The sequence below is a fragment of the Lygodium microphyllum genome, chromosome 1, assembly GCF_053477565.2.
Source record: "Lygodium microphyllum isolate KBCC chromosome 1, Lygodium_microphyllum_v1.1.10, whole genome shotgun sequence".
Classification (NCBI taxonomy): domain Eukaryota; kingdom Viridiplantae; phylum Streptophyta; class Polypodiopsida; order Schizaeales; family Lygodiaceae; genus Lygodium; species Lygodium microphyllum.
In genome coordinates this window covers 190,429,287-190,444,707 of record NC_141135.1, presented here as the reverse complement: position 1 = coordinate 190,444,707, position 15,421 = coordinate 190,429,287, and the positions used below count along the sequence as shown (strand labels likewise).

The following is a 15,421-nucleotide window of genomic DNA, read 5'->3' as shown; positions in this document are numbered from 1 at the left end:
GGCTCCTCCGATCAATGTAATCAATAGAGAGTTGTCATTCAAAACAAGGCTCGAACTTCCAACCTTCACAAGGATCATGTTGTCTCTAAGAGGGAGAAGAAATATACTTATCATCTGAGTCATCAAAGCCTTGGAGTCGATTATATTCCATATCTCTAGACGAACACACTTAATCCACTATATCTAGCTAAAGAAGAGCCCAAGCTAAGAGAATAAAGCAATTATACCTACAAGAAAATAGTTGTAGATGTCACACCTTTGTCAATAGCTTTGCCCACACTTCTACCACCATCTCTAACCTACGCACATGAATAAGCACAAAAGGCCTCATAAAGACAAAAGATTTGGCTCAAGAATCGAGTTGATCCCACAGGGTTGCACAATATATAGATGTGCCAATAGTGGGATCCTCCCTAGGCCAAGGAATAGTAATAGTGACAAAAGCCCAATGATCAAAGGTATCAAGAATACAAACCACTTCGCAAGGCCAAAAGGAGTAATTTGATCCATCAAAACTATCTTCTTTGGATAGAGAAGGAAACATGGGCACTTGAACAAAAGGTACCATCATTGACATCCCTTAGCTAGGACATGCCTATGGGAGATGTGAAAAGAGAGAGGAGAAGGTTGCTCCGATTGATGTGATCAATTGAGAGGGTTCCCCTTCAAAACAAGGCTTGAACCTCCAACTATCACAAGGATCGTGCTATCTCTAAGAGGAAGTAAAAATATATTCCTTATCTAGGTCATAAAAGCCGTGGAACCAATGATATTCCATGCCTCTAGACATGGAAACACACTAAATTTGATACATCTAGCTAAAGAAGAGCCCCAAAGGAAAGAATCGACAAGGAAGCTTTGTTGAAAGCACTTGTAAAACACAAACATTTTGCATTTACAACAAACAAACAAAATCTATGTTTTCAATAGTAGAGTGGTCTCCTCTAAAGGAAACCTTCATTCCTCACTTAGGCAATGATACCATGTGAGAGTGCATAACAAAAGAGGAACTCAAACACGAAAAGAAAGTAGAAGAGAAAAGAAAGCAAGAGGAGGACAACAATCTACATTGAATCTAAAATGAATTACAAATCAATCCTTGCACACGGCCCAAGTGTTAGTGAGGGCACTAAATCAAGCTAAAAAATAATGACACCACCAAACCATGATGGGGACATGGAGTGTGCAACCAATAGTCTTCAAATAAGACACAAAAGAATGTTGCAATTTGTGGAAGCATCTGCAAAAGATAGAAGAGACTAATCTCCCCCCTAATCTCCCCCCGACCAAATAGTGGCTAATAAATAGCTAAAATATGCTAAACAAGTGGACTACTGCCAATTGTGATCAACTACATTTAATGTAGTTCAATTACCATTTGGGTAGCAAAAATGATAACATGGTAACTATGGGGTAAAATCACTACAACCCAGAGCTGGGCAAAGTCAAATGGGTCTTAATCGAGGAGAAATTCAATGACAAACACAATCACAGCTCTTCTATCTTCGTCAAACTCTAACAAAGTTCACAACCAAAAGATGACAAACAAAATAAAATGGCAAGCTAACACATTGAGACCTTGTGGACTCTCTTAGAAGAAGCGAGTAGCATTCATTGCTTTGCCTCTCACCGCTTTTGCAAGACAACTACCACAGCTTATTAGACTTCTTGCAAATCAACCACCTTTCCCACATTATCTATATTGGTATCTACACCCATGCCTCCATCCCCACCAAATTTGTTGCTCAGCCAAACACAATTTTTTGGTCAACCACCAAAGCCTAATAGACGACCTACCAATCAACCACCACCTACATATGATCCACATTGATATCTAATACATGCCTCCATCTCCACCAAATTTCAAAAGCTTAGGGTGTCCACGTCATGTGGAGCACTTCTCGAACCTCAAATTGAGGTTTCAATTATACAAAACAGTTGTTAAGGTGTTTCAGTTCAATTTGGCAAATCAAAACACGTTATCAAAGAGACACCTAACAATAGTTTGCAAAAGAAAATTATGCAGACAAATTAACCAGGAAATTTGAGAAAGCAGAATGACCATCTCTGAAATTGGCTTCTTGTGGAAGCAGAAATGAGGACTTTTCTGCTTCTTTTGGAAAGGTATCTGCCAACACTTTGCAAAAGCCGGACAAAAAAGAGCAGATAAAAAATCCAGGTTATAAACTCTATACAAGTACAATGACACTCCTCTTGTTGAAAAACAGGCTTACAGACTTACAATTAGAATTGCCAAAAAAAACTTACGAGAACAAGTGGCTAGACTTGCAAATTGAAACTTTAAAGCATAACACTGGAAGAGCTTCGAACACGTCAAATGAACTATTGAGGTTGTGAACCCTTTTGTGCTCAAAGGCCAAACAATGCACCATGAGTTTGTGGAGTCTTTCAGACTCAAAGCCTGAAAGAGCAGACTAAATATCAACTTCAACCCCCTTTTATATCTGACGTTGCAACCAGGCCAAGTAAATTTTACAGTCTATATTCAACTGAGACTCTTCTGCTACAAAAGAGAGAGCAGCCCAGCAGGCATCTTTGATCACTCATGTTCCAAGTTTCACAACCAAATCAAGCATATGATTCCAATCTATAATCAGGCACAATGTGAGCCCTTTCCAGAAACTTTGAAGTTCACATGTATGTGTCCAGTTAATAACTGAGAGTTTACAAGTCTTGCCTTTCAGTGATCTTTTCACCAATGACTATATACATGGGTCCACAATACCGTAGTTCTAACATATGGATCTAATCTCTGAAACGGTAGCAGCCTCAACCATTCGGCTTAAGGTTGTGCATCTAACACTTTCTGAGAAAGCTAAGAAAGCTTTCTGAATGGTACATGAATGCTTTAAAAGAACCATGTACCTTTTGCAACACTGAGATTTTGACACCATTGTTCCCCATTCATTTGCCAACAGTTACTCAAGCAAACAGCAGTTATTACTTCATTCAATCAACCCATGCTTAATAAGATAATCATAGCTATCCAAGGCCCTCATGCCTCTATTGAACAGATATTGAACCAGCAGAAGCCTTGCAGATTGGACATAGATTCTTTTGCAGAAGCCACTGCTCAATACATGCGAAGTGATGGCTGTGCCCACACTCGAGCATGCCTAAATTTACTCCTTCAGTAAAGTCTTCCTGTGCAATGTCCAGTCATCGTGCTTTCTGAGAATATACCACACTTATTGTGTACATGCAAAAGAGTCACTAAAGATCTAAACCAAGAATTACCTGGCATATGCTGCATTTGAATTCAATGTCTTGCGAAATGGTCTTCCCAGCATTCTCTGAACATGAATACTTCCTGCTTTTCAAACACCTTGCAATGGCATCTTTCCCAAGGCCAGTGCATACATTACCAATGCTTTCTTCCAACGCAAGTAGATCCTAAGATGCATCCATGGAAACGTTACTTTGAAATTTTCCAAAATTCTCAGTGCACTTGAACCAGACACAATAAACTGTACCTCATACGACATATTGTCAATGTCAAGTCGCAGATCCCTATGCAGGTCATAGGAAGGTAATCCACTAAGGAACAAATTTGTCTCAAACATGTAAACTTGCTGCAAAACATAAAAATCTAGCTTTTATTTCCCACCCATAAACCTGAAATAGTGAATGGACACAGTTCATCTATCCTCTCTACAGGACAAGCTTTTAGACTGCGAAAGAAAAGGTAAGCCCTCATCTATGGTGCCTGAAAGTTTGGACAAAATTGTTGATTACATATAAAACAAACAGGCAGTCTCAATGTTAAAACAAACCTCATAAGCAATCTCATCCCTCTCCACATGCTCCCGAGTTGAAAGAATCTGGAACTAGAACCAAATCCCATTAATATCTAATAGAAAGGAGACTACCCCTTCACTATACTTCAAGCATAAATAAGCAACATACCTCAGAAAATCCTTCAAATGTAAAGCATTCCTCATTTTCAAAGTGACGCATTGGAAAATGCCGTAAAGGCCTATACACTGGAGTCCTCACTGACTGGACATGATAAGCATCCTCATATTCTGGAGAAGAAACTGCTCTACCTGAATTAGGACTATGGAAAGTGCTTGCATAAGAACGTAACACTTCCGAGTTTCTTAAGTGTAAATCAGGGCTACTCGTAACAGAAGAAGGTGATGACATCGCTTCAAGAGACCTTGTTCGCTGTGAAACAACATTGATAGATGGTGTCCGTGATGTTCTGGACACAGATGATTGCCCAGTTGTGCTCGAGGAGCTTCCACTAGGATGTTCCTGCACAGAAGACACCGGGCTGTTGGAAAGCCCTGCATCTACCCACAATCTAGTTGTATTCCTCCTGTCCATATACATTGCTGCAGAATCTCTGCCAGAAAAACCGAACCTTCTGCTACTCTCTCCGATCGGTGTTTGTAGAAATGACTCCTCATCAACAGAAGATCTTGGACTGGTTTCATGGGACTCTGAAATACTTCTAGCAACATGTCTGGAACTGTTCGTTCTGCCCAGGTTGCCCTCCAAGAGGGTTTCAGAGTGTATAATTGTTGGTCTCATCAAACACCATTTTCCAGCTTTGTACCCCAAAGATGTCGTCCTCATCAATGATCCTGAAGGCAGTGAACTTTCAGTAACTGCACCCCGTTCGGAAGATGAAGTACCCAATCCGTTGCGTGAATTTCTATGACCCAGACATCCAACAGTGCTGACCACCACATTTCTGCCATGCTTCATTCTGTTCAAACCCTCTTTCTTTTGTTTACCACCCTGAATACCCCTGCCTCTGCTCGATAGATGGTTTTGTGCAGCACCTCTTGATGTAACAGAAGGAAGAACATCACGAGATGAAATACAACTGAACTTCCTCAAGGAATCCTTACCCTTTTTAAATCTCAACCCAGAAGAATTTCTGTGATGACTTGAAAGCGCAGTTTCTTCAGCATGAATGCCTCTTGCAGGATTGGAGATTGCCCGGCCAAAGCAGCCAGAACAACCAGAGGTAACTCCTCCACTTTTTGCATGTCCTCGTTCAGTATCTGGACTGCAAACCTTTCCCACACCCATCCCATCACTTTCAAAATCTGCAAGGCTTCTAATAGAGTCAGAACATGAAGTATCAGGCTCCACTGTCTCTGGCATGTCAACACTAGTTAGCTTATCCTCTTCTTGGACAATGGGCAGTGTGTTTATAGGACATGTCTTCATGACATCTGATGGGAGAGGTTCAATAAGTGCAGTTTGCTTCATTTTTCCGGAGCCTCGCCGATGCAGCCACCTGGTGACAGCAGCCGCATTGCCTTGCCTTCCCAATCCCGTTCTGGATAGTTCATGGCCAGTACCACTTGGCATCACATGATTCCTTTGACCAAATCCAAAACAGTTAGGTTCAATGGTTACTCCTGATAGTGGATGTAAATCAGAAAACCCACTCTGTCCATATACACATACTTCCCTGTCCATAGCTGTCTATGAGTCAACTATCACTCACATGTGCCCCACAATTATATTCTACGGTACCCAAATTCCAGTCCGCTTGATGATGAATGCAGTCAGCCAAACCCATAAGCTGACGTGGCTTGCTTCATGTTTGCTTAGTTACTAGTCTAACCTAGAAACATCATCCACTCTCTACTCTGTCCTGATCGAGCGAGAAACTTTCTCCACCTTTTCAATATGTCAGGCAGATCCAAAGTTTTGCATTAAAGAAGTATTTGTTTTGACTCCTGGGATGTCCCCTGCAGAAGGGCAGCACACTGAACAAATTAAGGCAGAGAAAGGAAAAGCTCTTGAACCCTTGATGGAATAAACTGCTTACACTATAGCATCTGTATACACTCTAAAACTATTAACTCAAAATCAAGCTACTCTAGGCCTACATCAAGTAAAACAGAACCCTGGAATATTGGTGGTGGTAGGGATTTATGCATAGGTTGGCTGTACTATTTTTATTCCTTACAGTCTTCAACAAAACCAACCAAGCTATGAGGATTCCACAACAGGATGTCAACCAATACCTATGCATTCACACCTACTCAAGCTCTAGCTCATCCGGTGGTGAAAATATTCAATCCGGGCCATGATACTCCAGTGCAGCTTGGCTAGACTGCAGTTTTTACTTCCAATTCTTGGCCCATCTTCTTATCTGTGGCAATACTAAATGCTCGCCAATATTGAAAACAGTCACCTGCCTTCTCACAAACTTAGACCTCTGTTTTGAATTTTTTGGCTTTTTTTTGCCATGGTCTCTTTTTTATTGCTTTTTTTTTGGGGGGGGGGGGGGGGGGGGGGGCGTAGGGGGTAAACTTTGACCTCTGTTTTAAATTCTTTGGCTTTTTTTGCCATGGCCTCTTTTCTATTACTTTTTTTTTGCAGCATTTTTGGTTTCTTATGAAAAGATTCAAAGACATGATCACTCCCTCCCTACATCTTGAATTGCCTGGCCAAGGATCATTGACAAACTGGTATACAGAAACAAACCACATGTTTGCTCCACAAGGTTACAAACATATGTCACACACACTACATAGCAGAGTCACCCTGCATCATGAATTGCGTGGCCAAGGATCATAACAAACTGGTATACAGAAGTAAAAGATGTCTTGGAAAAAACAGCAATAAGATGCCCATGTTTGCTGTGCAATCATATAGTGCATACAAGTGTGTGTGAATGACACAGTCACAGACCATAAGAAGTGCCTGGCCAAGAATCAATGAGAAGCAGTAACAAATGTCTTGAAACAGATGCCCATCTTTTGTTTCACAATCATATAATGACGCATTCACACTCTGCACAAACATAAACAATGGATACAAATCACATAGTTCACAAGAACATTAGCCTCCAGCAACCCATATATACAATAAAGACCTATTACACATGTAGAATAGTTTGGCATACAAGACCAAGAAACTGAACAAGAAACACTCACATCACATCAGATCATTTGTGTCATGGGCATACATAAAATGAATATCTAGAAAGCAAACAGAATATGGCCCTATGTGAGATCATCAGACCAAAAGAGTGACAAAAGGGAGAGCATGGTATTGAATACAGCATCCAGATTTCAACAGCTTCAAATACAGCATGTCTAGAACAAGTATAACAAGACCTCCTAGGAGAAGATGCAACAATGGAAAAAAAGGGAGCACTTCAGACTTCATGTTGTATATGCATCAGAGCAATCACCAATGTTTAAAACTGCTACTCGTGGCATAGGCTCTATGATCATCCAGTCAATATGTGTGCACTTTGTCCTTGCCAATAGCACGTTACAGACCTCCTATTTCTCATGTCTTCTCCCCAATTTTGTAGGCCAATATCCATCATCATGTACAACTATGACTTGAAACCTTCAAAACATTGTACGAAGAGGATGAAGTGTTCATCAGGGGAAGTTCAACAATGCAAGAGTCAAGAAAACCTCTTAGGCTCAAGTTACTAAATGTTTAACTCAAGCAAATCAGGGCCTTACACCAGGATCGGATGCCTGGACAATATGCAGCTTGAAGAGCCTTGGACATCAAATCCAGGGCAACTTAGAAATATATATTTGATGTCAGTCCTGGTGCTAGAAGAAAAATGGCAATCCCAGACTTCACACAATCAGCTCCAGATTCTAGACATTCTGGCAGAGGTCAAAAGAGGATCCAAGCAGGGAGTTTGCCTGAATGGATTTACTGTTGCTATTGTTAATGGAAATCTCTTCCTTCAGATCTTGTCTTGTTTTCTACCCTCTTTCAATAATCCTGACTTGCTATATACACTCTTTAAATAATGGCACAACACAGGTCGCACAGTGTTTTCAAGATGTAAGCTTCTAGCTTAGCCATGTGTCCAATTTACTGGTATATACAGAGACTGACAAGCGCCATGCCATTACAATTTGCATCTACAGCCACTTATAAATAGGACTTGTCCACGAAAGGAAAGAATGTGCAGACCGATCAGGAGGTCATATTTCTTATATTTAACGGATGGTCAACACTAGGCGTCTTTAACATACGAAGACTGATGAGTTCGCGTCACATGATGCTGCTTGCACACATATTCTGAGCATGGCAAACATGTCTACTGGTGTTATTTAAGAATGAGACACACAGCCATAACCACACATATCTCAGAAGATCAAAGGAAAACGGATAAGACAATTAGTTTAACAAAATGGAGCACATGATCAAAATTCAATCAGAAATCCCTGGCGATCAGTAGAGCACAAACAAGGAAGAATGCAGGAAATGCGTAAAAGCGGTCTCTTTGCAACAGAACTGCTGGATTCAAATACAGATCAAACTCCAACACAACTTGCAGATGACCATTTCTCTTGCAAAATTCAAATATGGATCAGGCTTTCACAGAACTTAGAGACGCAATGAGAAAGAAAGATTAATAAGAAGAACCTTACTTGAAATGATCGACGGACGTCCATGGCCGCTCTCTCAGAACACAAGATCTGATCAAACAAGTTGGTTCAAAATGATTGACAAAAATGAACTGTCCAGCAAAAAAGGTTTGAGCAAGAAGCCAATAATAGAAGGCAGAGGAGACGCACACATATTCAATGGAAGCTTTTCCTGAAACCCTAGTTAACACAGAAGCCCCATCATAACTCTGCAGGACGCAAGAAAGGAAAGCCTGGAACAGGAAGAAAGCTTGACCACGGGTGGAGGCGAAGGACAAGAAGACAAAAGGCCCTTTTTTTTAATCTTGTGTGTTTTACCGTCTTTTAAATGAAAAAATTAATTGTTAATTCTCTTAACTTTCTAATGTCAATGGATTCTTTTTTGGTTGAACTAGGGTATGAGTTCACATGGCAGAGACACGGTTGTAGCCGGTTCATAGACCGCACACGTGAGGATCTGTTTCATACAAATGAGTGAGAAAGGGGGCGACATACATATGGTGTTACATGCACATGGATACAGGTAAGTAGGTGTGCTACACCTACTCTCAATGAATGGTAGAGGAACACACCAGTATCCCGATAAAATAACACATAAACACAAGGTAAATGATGAATTCTTCGTTGTTCGAAAGCAAATAGACGTTAACCAAAAAGGGCCCTCCAACATTGTAGATTCCATCAATATGCTAACAACATTCTAAACTCAGCCTTCATGTGCACAAGCTTTCATCAACAATGCCCAAACATATGAGTTTGGAGAGAGCTATCGTGGTAGATTTAAAAAAAGGGTACATCAAACTCTGGTTCAATGTCCTTCATTCTATCACATTGTTTCAAAAAATTGATTTTAGTAATCCAATGACCTGGTCGTGATGAATATATCATCGCGTAGTCTCACACCTCTTCACACAAATTTTGAGAAGGCATAGGTCATGGTGCTTTCTAGTTACTATCACACCATAGTGATGCCTATGACCCTCATCTATGTGGAGTTCTCACAAGACGAATAAGTACCTCATTTGAGTGCATTACAACCATTTGGTTCAACAAATGTAACATGTATACAACATATCACTATATTGGCTATTGTTTTGTCCGTTGAGGACCCTCTTTGCACCATTGTGGCCTTTGTAGGTATACCCCTTTATTATGTCCAAAAGGACCTACATGGAGATACCAAAGCTCTTGCAATGAGGCATACTACATCTTTGCAATTTCAAAACTACACCAATCTAGTGTCGTCCTTCATGTATCTGCCTTTCATTTAAATGCAAGAGATTTCTCATTTGATTGCATCTGTTTCTACGTACCATTGTGCATGTGAGAGTTGATTGAAGGCATAGAATGAGAATCAAGGTTCCCCCTAGGGAGCCTAACACTTGGTATTTTTAAACTTCCATTATAGGAGCCTAGTTCTCTCTCTCTCTCTCTCTCTCTCTCTCTCTCTCTCTCTCTCTCTCTCTCTCTCTCTCTCTCTCTCTCTCTCTCTCTCTCTCTCTCTGATGGGTCATGAATGTCTTATCCAAGGTTACAAGAGACTTGCTACTCAGATTTGTAATGATGTCTAAGATAGTGGAAACCCCATCATTGAGAAGCTAGATAAGAACAACTACCCTTCATAGAAGTTCCATGTGACAAACTTCCTTATTGGAAAACATCCATATGAGTTTATTATAGGTGAAGAAAAGGAGAGCCAGAGCTAAGTGATCTTTTGACTACAAAAGAATTAAAGGCATGGAAAGAATGGAGTGCAAAGGACAAAAAAAGTAATGTATTGGTTATTTGCAATCGTTGATAACAATATACTAGGGTACATTAGAAGTACAAAGAGTTCACATGTAGCTTGGACCACCTTCAAAATATATGTTTTCAATCAATATAAAGGCAAGAAAGATTTAGCTCTGAGTACTTTGAAGAAAAGGGAAGATGTCTGTTTAAATGAGTATGTATTGAAAGTGAAGAGCATTGCAAATGCCTTGGCAGCCATTTATGCAATATTTAATGATGATGACTTGGTGTCATATACTTTGGGTGCTCTCAATAATGAAAAGGTTTGGAAATCCTTTGTTATTTACATGTATATGGAAGTTGTTTCCTGATTTTGAAGAGTTGGTCCCTCTCATGATTATAGAAGAGATAAAGGGGATGAAGCAAGCTCTCTTGTATGGGGGACATGCTCAATAAAACAGGTTAAGTCAACAGTTTGGTGACATGCAAATTTCATGAAGCCTTAGTGAGTCTAGAGGTAAGGGGAGCTCTAAAGGAAGATATGGATGGCAAAATAGACATTCCGGCAATTTTAGCATTGTCAATCACTATTATGAAAAAGCATGTCATGTTACAACCCACAAATTTAACAAGAAAGATAACATGAAAAGAGGTAAATTGCAGCAAGGAAATTATGTGTCATCACCAAGGCAAAATAATGATAAAAATGAGCATATTTTTATCATGCAGCATATGATGAATGCTATTACAAGAAAGGAGACAAGTGATAATGTATGGTATGTGGACTTTGGCATATTAAACCATATGAGTAGCCATGCTAAATATTTCAGAGAGCTGCATGATGTATAGAGTCTAAGTTATAGAGAAAGAGGTGATGATTTATGCCACCTAATTTTAGACATTGCGAAAGTTTCGTTATCATTACATGATGGTCAAACAAAATGTTTTTTTGATATATAACATGTGGTATCCATTGCAAAGAATTTAGTGTATGCTGATTAGATGGTAGAGCAATGGTTGTAGGTACGACTTAATAGAAAGGTTTGGTCTGTGGAGGACTTTAAAAACACATCCAAATTAATTGTGAAAGAAAGCAGGGTTGGTTGTATGTTTACTTTGGATTTTGGTATTCCTACCATTAATGCTATGATATATGCTAAAGGCAAAGGAGTAGTTTATAGATATTGAAACTTGGCACAAACTCATTGGTGATGCAAATGTGTGAAGGTGGAAATCAATGCAGTCAAAAGATTGGTTTGAGATTTGCCTAGATTTGAAGTTGCATGATTGCATAAGGTTTGTGAGGCATGCTAGTTTGGAAAGCACTTAATCCAACCTTTTTCACATGATAGAATGACCATCAACATAGTTGATATGATTCATATAGATGTTTAGGAGCCTTTACAAAATGTATCTCTTGGTGGTAAAAAGTGCTTTGTCACATTTATTAATGATCATTTTAGAAAGTTGTGGATATATTTTATGAAAAAAAAGTGGTGTTTCAAGACTTCAAAACTTTTAAGGCTATAATTAAATATAACCATGTTTGAAAAAAGAGTGGAGTGTTTCAAGACTTCAAAACTTTTAAGGCTACATTTAAAATATAATCATGCTTGAAAATGGAGTGTTTGAGGTCAAATGGAAGGGAGACTATATCTCGAATGAGTTCAATAACTTTTGAGATCTCATGGCAGAAAACAACACTTTTATTGTAGGTATATTCCATAATAAAATGGGATTGCAAAAAGAAAATATAGGCAAATCATAGAAATTGCACGAGCCTTGACTGTTGAAAAAAATATGCAAAAGTACTTTTGGTTTAAGGCTACTCATATTGTTGTACTTATTATGAATATAATTCCCATAGCTATAATTCATGATATAACTCTTGAACAATGCTTTACAAGTAGAAAGCATGATGTATTGCATTTGAAATTGTTTAGTCGTATTGCATATGTCCATGTACCTACTGAGTTGTGCAAGAAACTTGACCCAAAGGTTGAAAATATATGGCTTTATTAAATACTCACATGAGCAGAAGGGGTATATCTATTATGACCATGACACTAGTGAGTTTAGAGGTGGTAGGGATGCCATTTTCTATGAGATGACCAACTTGTATGCATCTAGTAGTGATGCATTGGATGTCAATGATAATCACGGTAGTTATGTGCAAATAAAAAAGTAGGAGTTACACACCCTTAGTGGACTAGAGAAATCATCTATGGTGAATCTATAGTTAGTCCAAGAGACTAAGGAGTAGTTTCACATCTTCAAGCCCATCTAGTAGTATTATAGGTAATTTAAAGACCATTGATAACAAAGGGAAGGAGAAAGTCTCAAATGGTAACAATGCATCTACTAGTAATTCGGTCCTTGATGAAGATTCTTGTGGGTCAGTGAATTTGGGTGATGAGCTTGGTATTCCTTCTTTTTCGGTCCTTGATGAAGATTCTTATGGGCCAATGAATTTGGGTGATGAGCTTGGTATTCCTTCTTTTAAGATGCTATGTGTACAAAAAGCACACAGAAATGGAAAGGCTCCATTGAACAATCTAGTGTACACATGTCTAACAAGGTGAGATGCCTATTAAAAATTTGGTTTTGAGGGTTATGCAACTCACCATTATGCTTACATGGTGAAGAAAATTGAGGATAGGAAGCCCAATTGTTTTGAGGAAGCTATTGGTCATGCATATTGGAATGCAACAATGGATGAGGGGATGGTTCCATTATAGACCAATAGAACTTGGGATTAGTGCCATTGCCTTAAGGGCAAGAAAGCTATTGCCTATAAGTGGGTCTATAAGATTAAGAATAATGCAAATGGTTTATTTATAGCAAGTATAAGGCAAGGCTGTTTGCTAAAGGCTATACTCAAATATATGGTTTAGTTGTAGTAAGTATAAGACAAGGCTGGTTATTAAAGGTTATGCTTAAATATATGGCATAGATTATGAAGAGATGGGGAGCCAAGTTGTAGATAGGATGGCAAGAGTTAGATGTATGATTTCTTTGGCAGCAAAACCAAAGGTTGGAACTTGCAAAAAATGGATGCAAAGAATGCCTTCCTGCATGAGGATTTGTAACAAGAGGTGTATATGAAGCAACCAACATTTAGGTACGTTCTTGGCATTGAAGTTATTAGGTGTGTTGATGGTATTTAATTGTCCCAAAGATAATATGGCTTGGATATATCATCCAAGTATGGTATGACAACATGTAAGTAATGAAGCATGCATATTGAGGTATGGAATGCACTTTGCATCATGAACTAATTTCTGAGGGAGGTAATGATATACATGTGTTTGAGTACATAGATACATATTAGGTTGGTAGTACATTTGATAAGAGAAATTTGATAAGAGATCTACCAACAGATTCATGTTTTATCTTAGTAGCAGAGGTATCACTTAGAGTAGTAAAAAGCAATCTACATTTGCTTCATCTAGTACAAAGGTTGAATATAGAGGAGCTACTATGGTGGCACGTGAGATGGTGTGGTTGTACAAGTTATTGACTGATTTGGATGTGCAAGTAGATGGTTTCGTTGTCATTCATTGTGACAACATGAGTAGCGTAAAATTGGCTAGAAACCATGTGTCTCATGACAATACAAAAGATATTGAGGTACATTACCATTTTGTGAAAGAGAAGGCACTTATAGGTGAGATTGACTTGGTGTATGCTAGCACACAACATTAAGTAATTGACATTTTCATGAAGTCATCGGATGCGAAGAAGCTTAAAAGATCTCGAATCTTTAGAGATGTAGTTAAGCTTCAGGGAGAGTGTTGAAATAGCAAGATCAACACATGTAGGCATTGATGATGGACACCTAGTTAGATGGGTTTGCACATCTATACTTAGCATAAGTGAGTGGTTATCATACCCCTTACATGGCCACTAACTCATAATTTACTATATTTGGTTAGTGACATCTACTTATAAGTAGCATAGTTATAATGCTAGCTTATCATTATATTTAGCTATGCACCATTTGACTTTGTAGGCCACTTTCCTTATTGAGTTTTGTCATGCCTAAACCCAAACCACCAAATGAACTTCCTCAAATGGTCTTTCCAGTTTTAACCAGTTGGCCTAATATACAAAAATCATATGGGGCCAATAATACCTTTTAAAGCAATAAATTTACTCACCAAACCGGATTTCATCCCCATTCTATAAAAAATTGTCTTCTCTATTTCCCATAGAACTAAGTAAATATTTGCTTTATAGTTACCCATAGGCCAAGAGGGAACTATAGATATCTAAGGACCCACTTTGAATTTCTTCAAAATTATATTGCTAAATCCAATCAGGAGGCTATTTCAAATTGATATACAAAGTTTCAATTTTAGTGGTACTAGTAATAGAGCTTAAGAGATAGGCAAACTCATCAAACGCATGAATAAACTTTTGTAGAGAGATCAAATATGTTTTGATGATGCAAGAGTTATCATTTGTAAATATTTGGATTTTGCACCATCGTTAGGGAAGGGTAACCCTTTAATAGCACCCTTCTATGTCCACATTGAGTTGAGAAATGGTTGAGTCACCAAAGCAAACACCAAAGGAGCAAGATGACATCCTTGCCTAAATTGAGCTCCTCAGTTGAAATGCTTGTGTGTGATCACGATTGATAGAGATGACATCCAAAGTATCATTGAAGAGAGTTGAAATCATCTTATAGAAATTCATACGAAATCTTGAGAAATGCAATAATTTTAGAATAAATCCCCAATTAATCCCATCATATGCATGTTCTAAATCCATATTCATACGAAATCTTGAGAATTGCAATAATTTTAGAATAAATCCCCAATTAATCCTATCATATGCATGTTCTAAATCCATATTCACATGAATATAATCACTTCTCTACTCCATAACATAGTTGATATCCATGATGGTATTTAGAATGGCATATTGAATTCCTCTACTATTAAAAAAACCCTCGCTTCTTCTCATTGGCTTGTATTCCTTCTCCATTAAACTCCTTGAGAGTCTACTGTTTATTCTTATTTGAGCTACATAAGTAAGAAGACTATGTAAATGTGCAAAAGCTCAAAACTGCCTAGAACTCTTAGCTTGGCCATTGCATTTGTTCTTGTGCTTCCCATTTGTCCTTACATGTAAGGTATATTTAAAATGAAAACTAAGGATATTTGTTGAATATAATCATTATAAGATTAATGACCTTCTCTACATGTCATTTTTAATAGAATTAAGGATGTTTGCTGAATATTTAATATAATCATTATAAGATTAATGACCTTCTCTATGTG

General features: G+C 38.4%; 1 protein-coding gene across 4 annotated transcripts; it reads right to left on the bottom strand.

Moving 5' to 3' along the window:
- Nucleotides 1–2,161: 2,161 nt before the first annotated feature.
- On the bottom strand, nt 2,162–8,689 carry LOC148042099 (uncharacterized). Of its 4 annotated transcripts, XM_087685525.1 has the most exons (8): nt 8,553–8,689; nt 8,406–8,453; nt 6,685–6,786; nt 3,928–5,735; nt 3,795–3,848; nt 3,495–3,593; nt 3,259–3,414; nt 2,162–3,165 (listed from the first exon to the last, which is right to left on the bottom strand). In XM_087685525.1, exons 4-8 carry the CDS (start codon nt 5,458–5,460, stop codon nt 3,025–3,027), a joined length of 1,983 nt encoding a protein of 660 aa, XP_087541651.1. In that variant the 5' UTR covers nt 5,461–5,735; nt 6,685–6,786; nt 8,406–8,453; nt 8,553–8,689; the 3' UTR covers nt 2,162–3,024. The 4 variants fall into 4 exon arrangements, with proteins under 4 accessions (XP_087541651.1, XP_087541656.1, XP_087541645.1 ...); XM_087685530.1 differs by lacking the exon at nt 6,685–6,786 and having other exon boundaries at nt 3,928–5,753; XM_087685519.1 differs by lacking the exon at nt 6,685–6,786.
- Nucleotides 8,690–15,421: the final 6,732 nt, after the last annotated feature.

What these genes read in the sequence shown, in the direction of transcription:
- LOC148042099 (XM_087685525.1), bottom strand. Translation starts at nt 5,460, where the DNA reads ATGGACAGGGAAGTATGTGTATATGGACAGAGTGGGTTTTCTGATTTA. An exon ending in CATTTGAAGGATTTTCTGAG is followed by an intron (nt 3,849 to 3,927) that starts GTATGTTGCTTA and finishes ATTTGGTTCTAG; the next exon opens with TTCCAGATTCTTTCAACTCG. An exon ending in GGGATGAGATTGCTTATGAG is followed by an intron (nt 3,594 to 3,794) that starts GTTTGTTTTAAC and finishes TATGTTTTGCAG; the next exon opens with CAAGTTTACATGTTTGAGAC.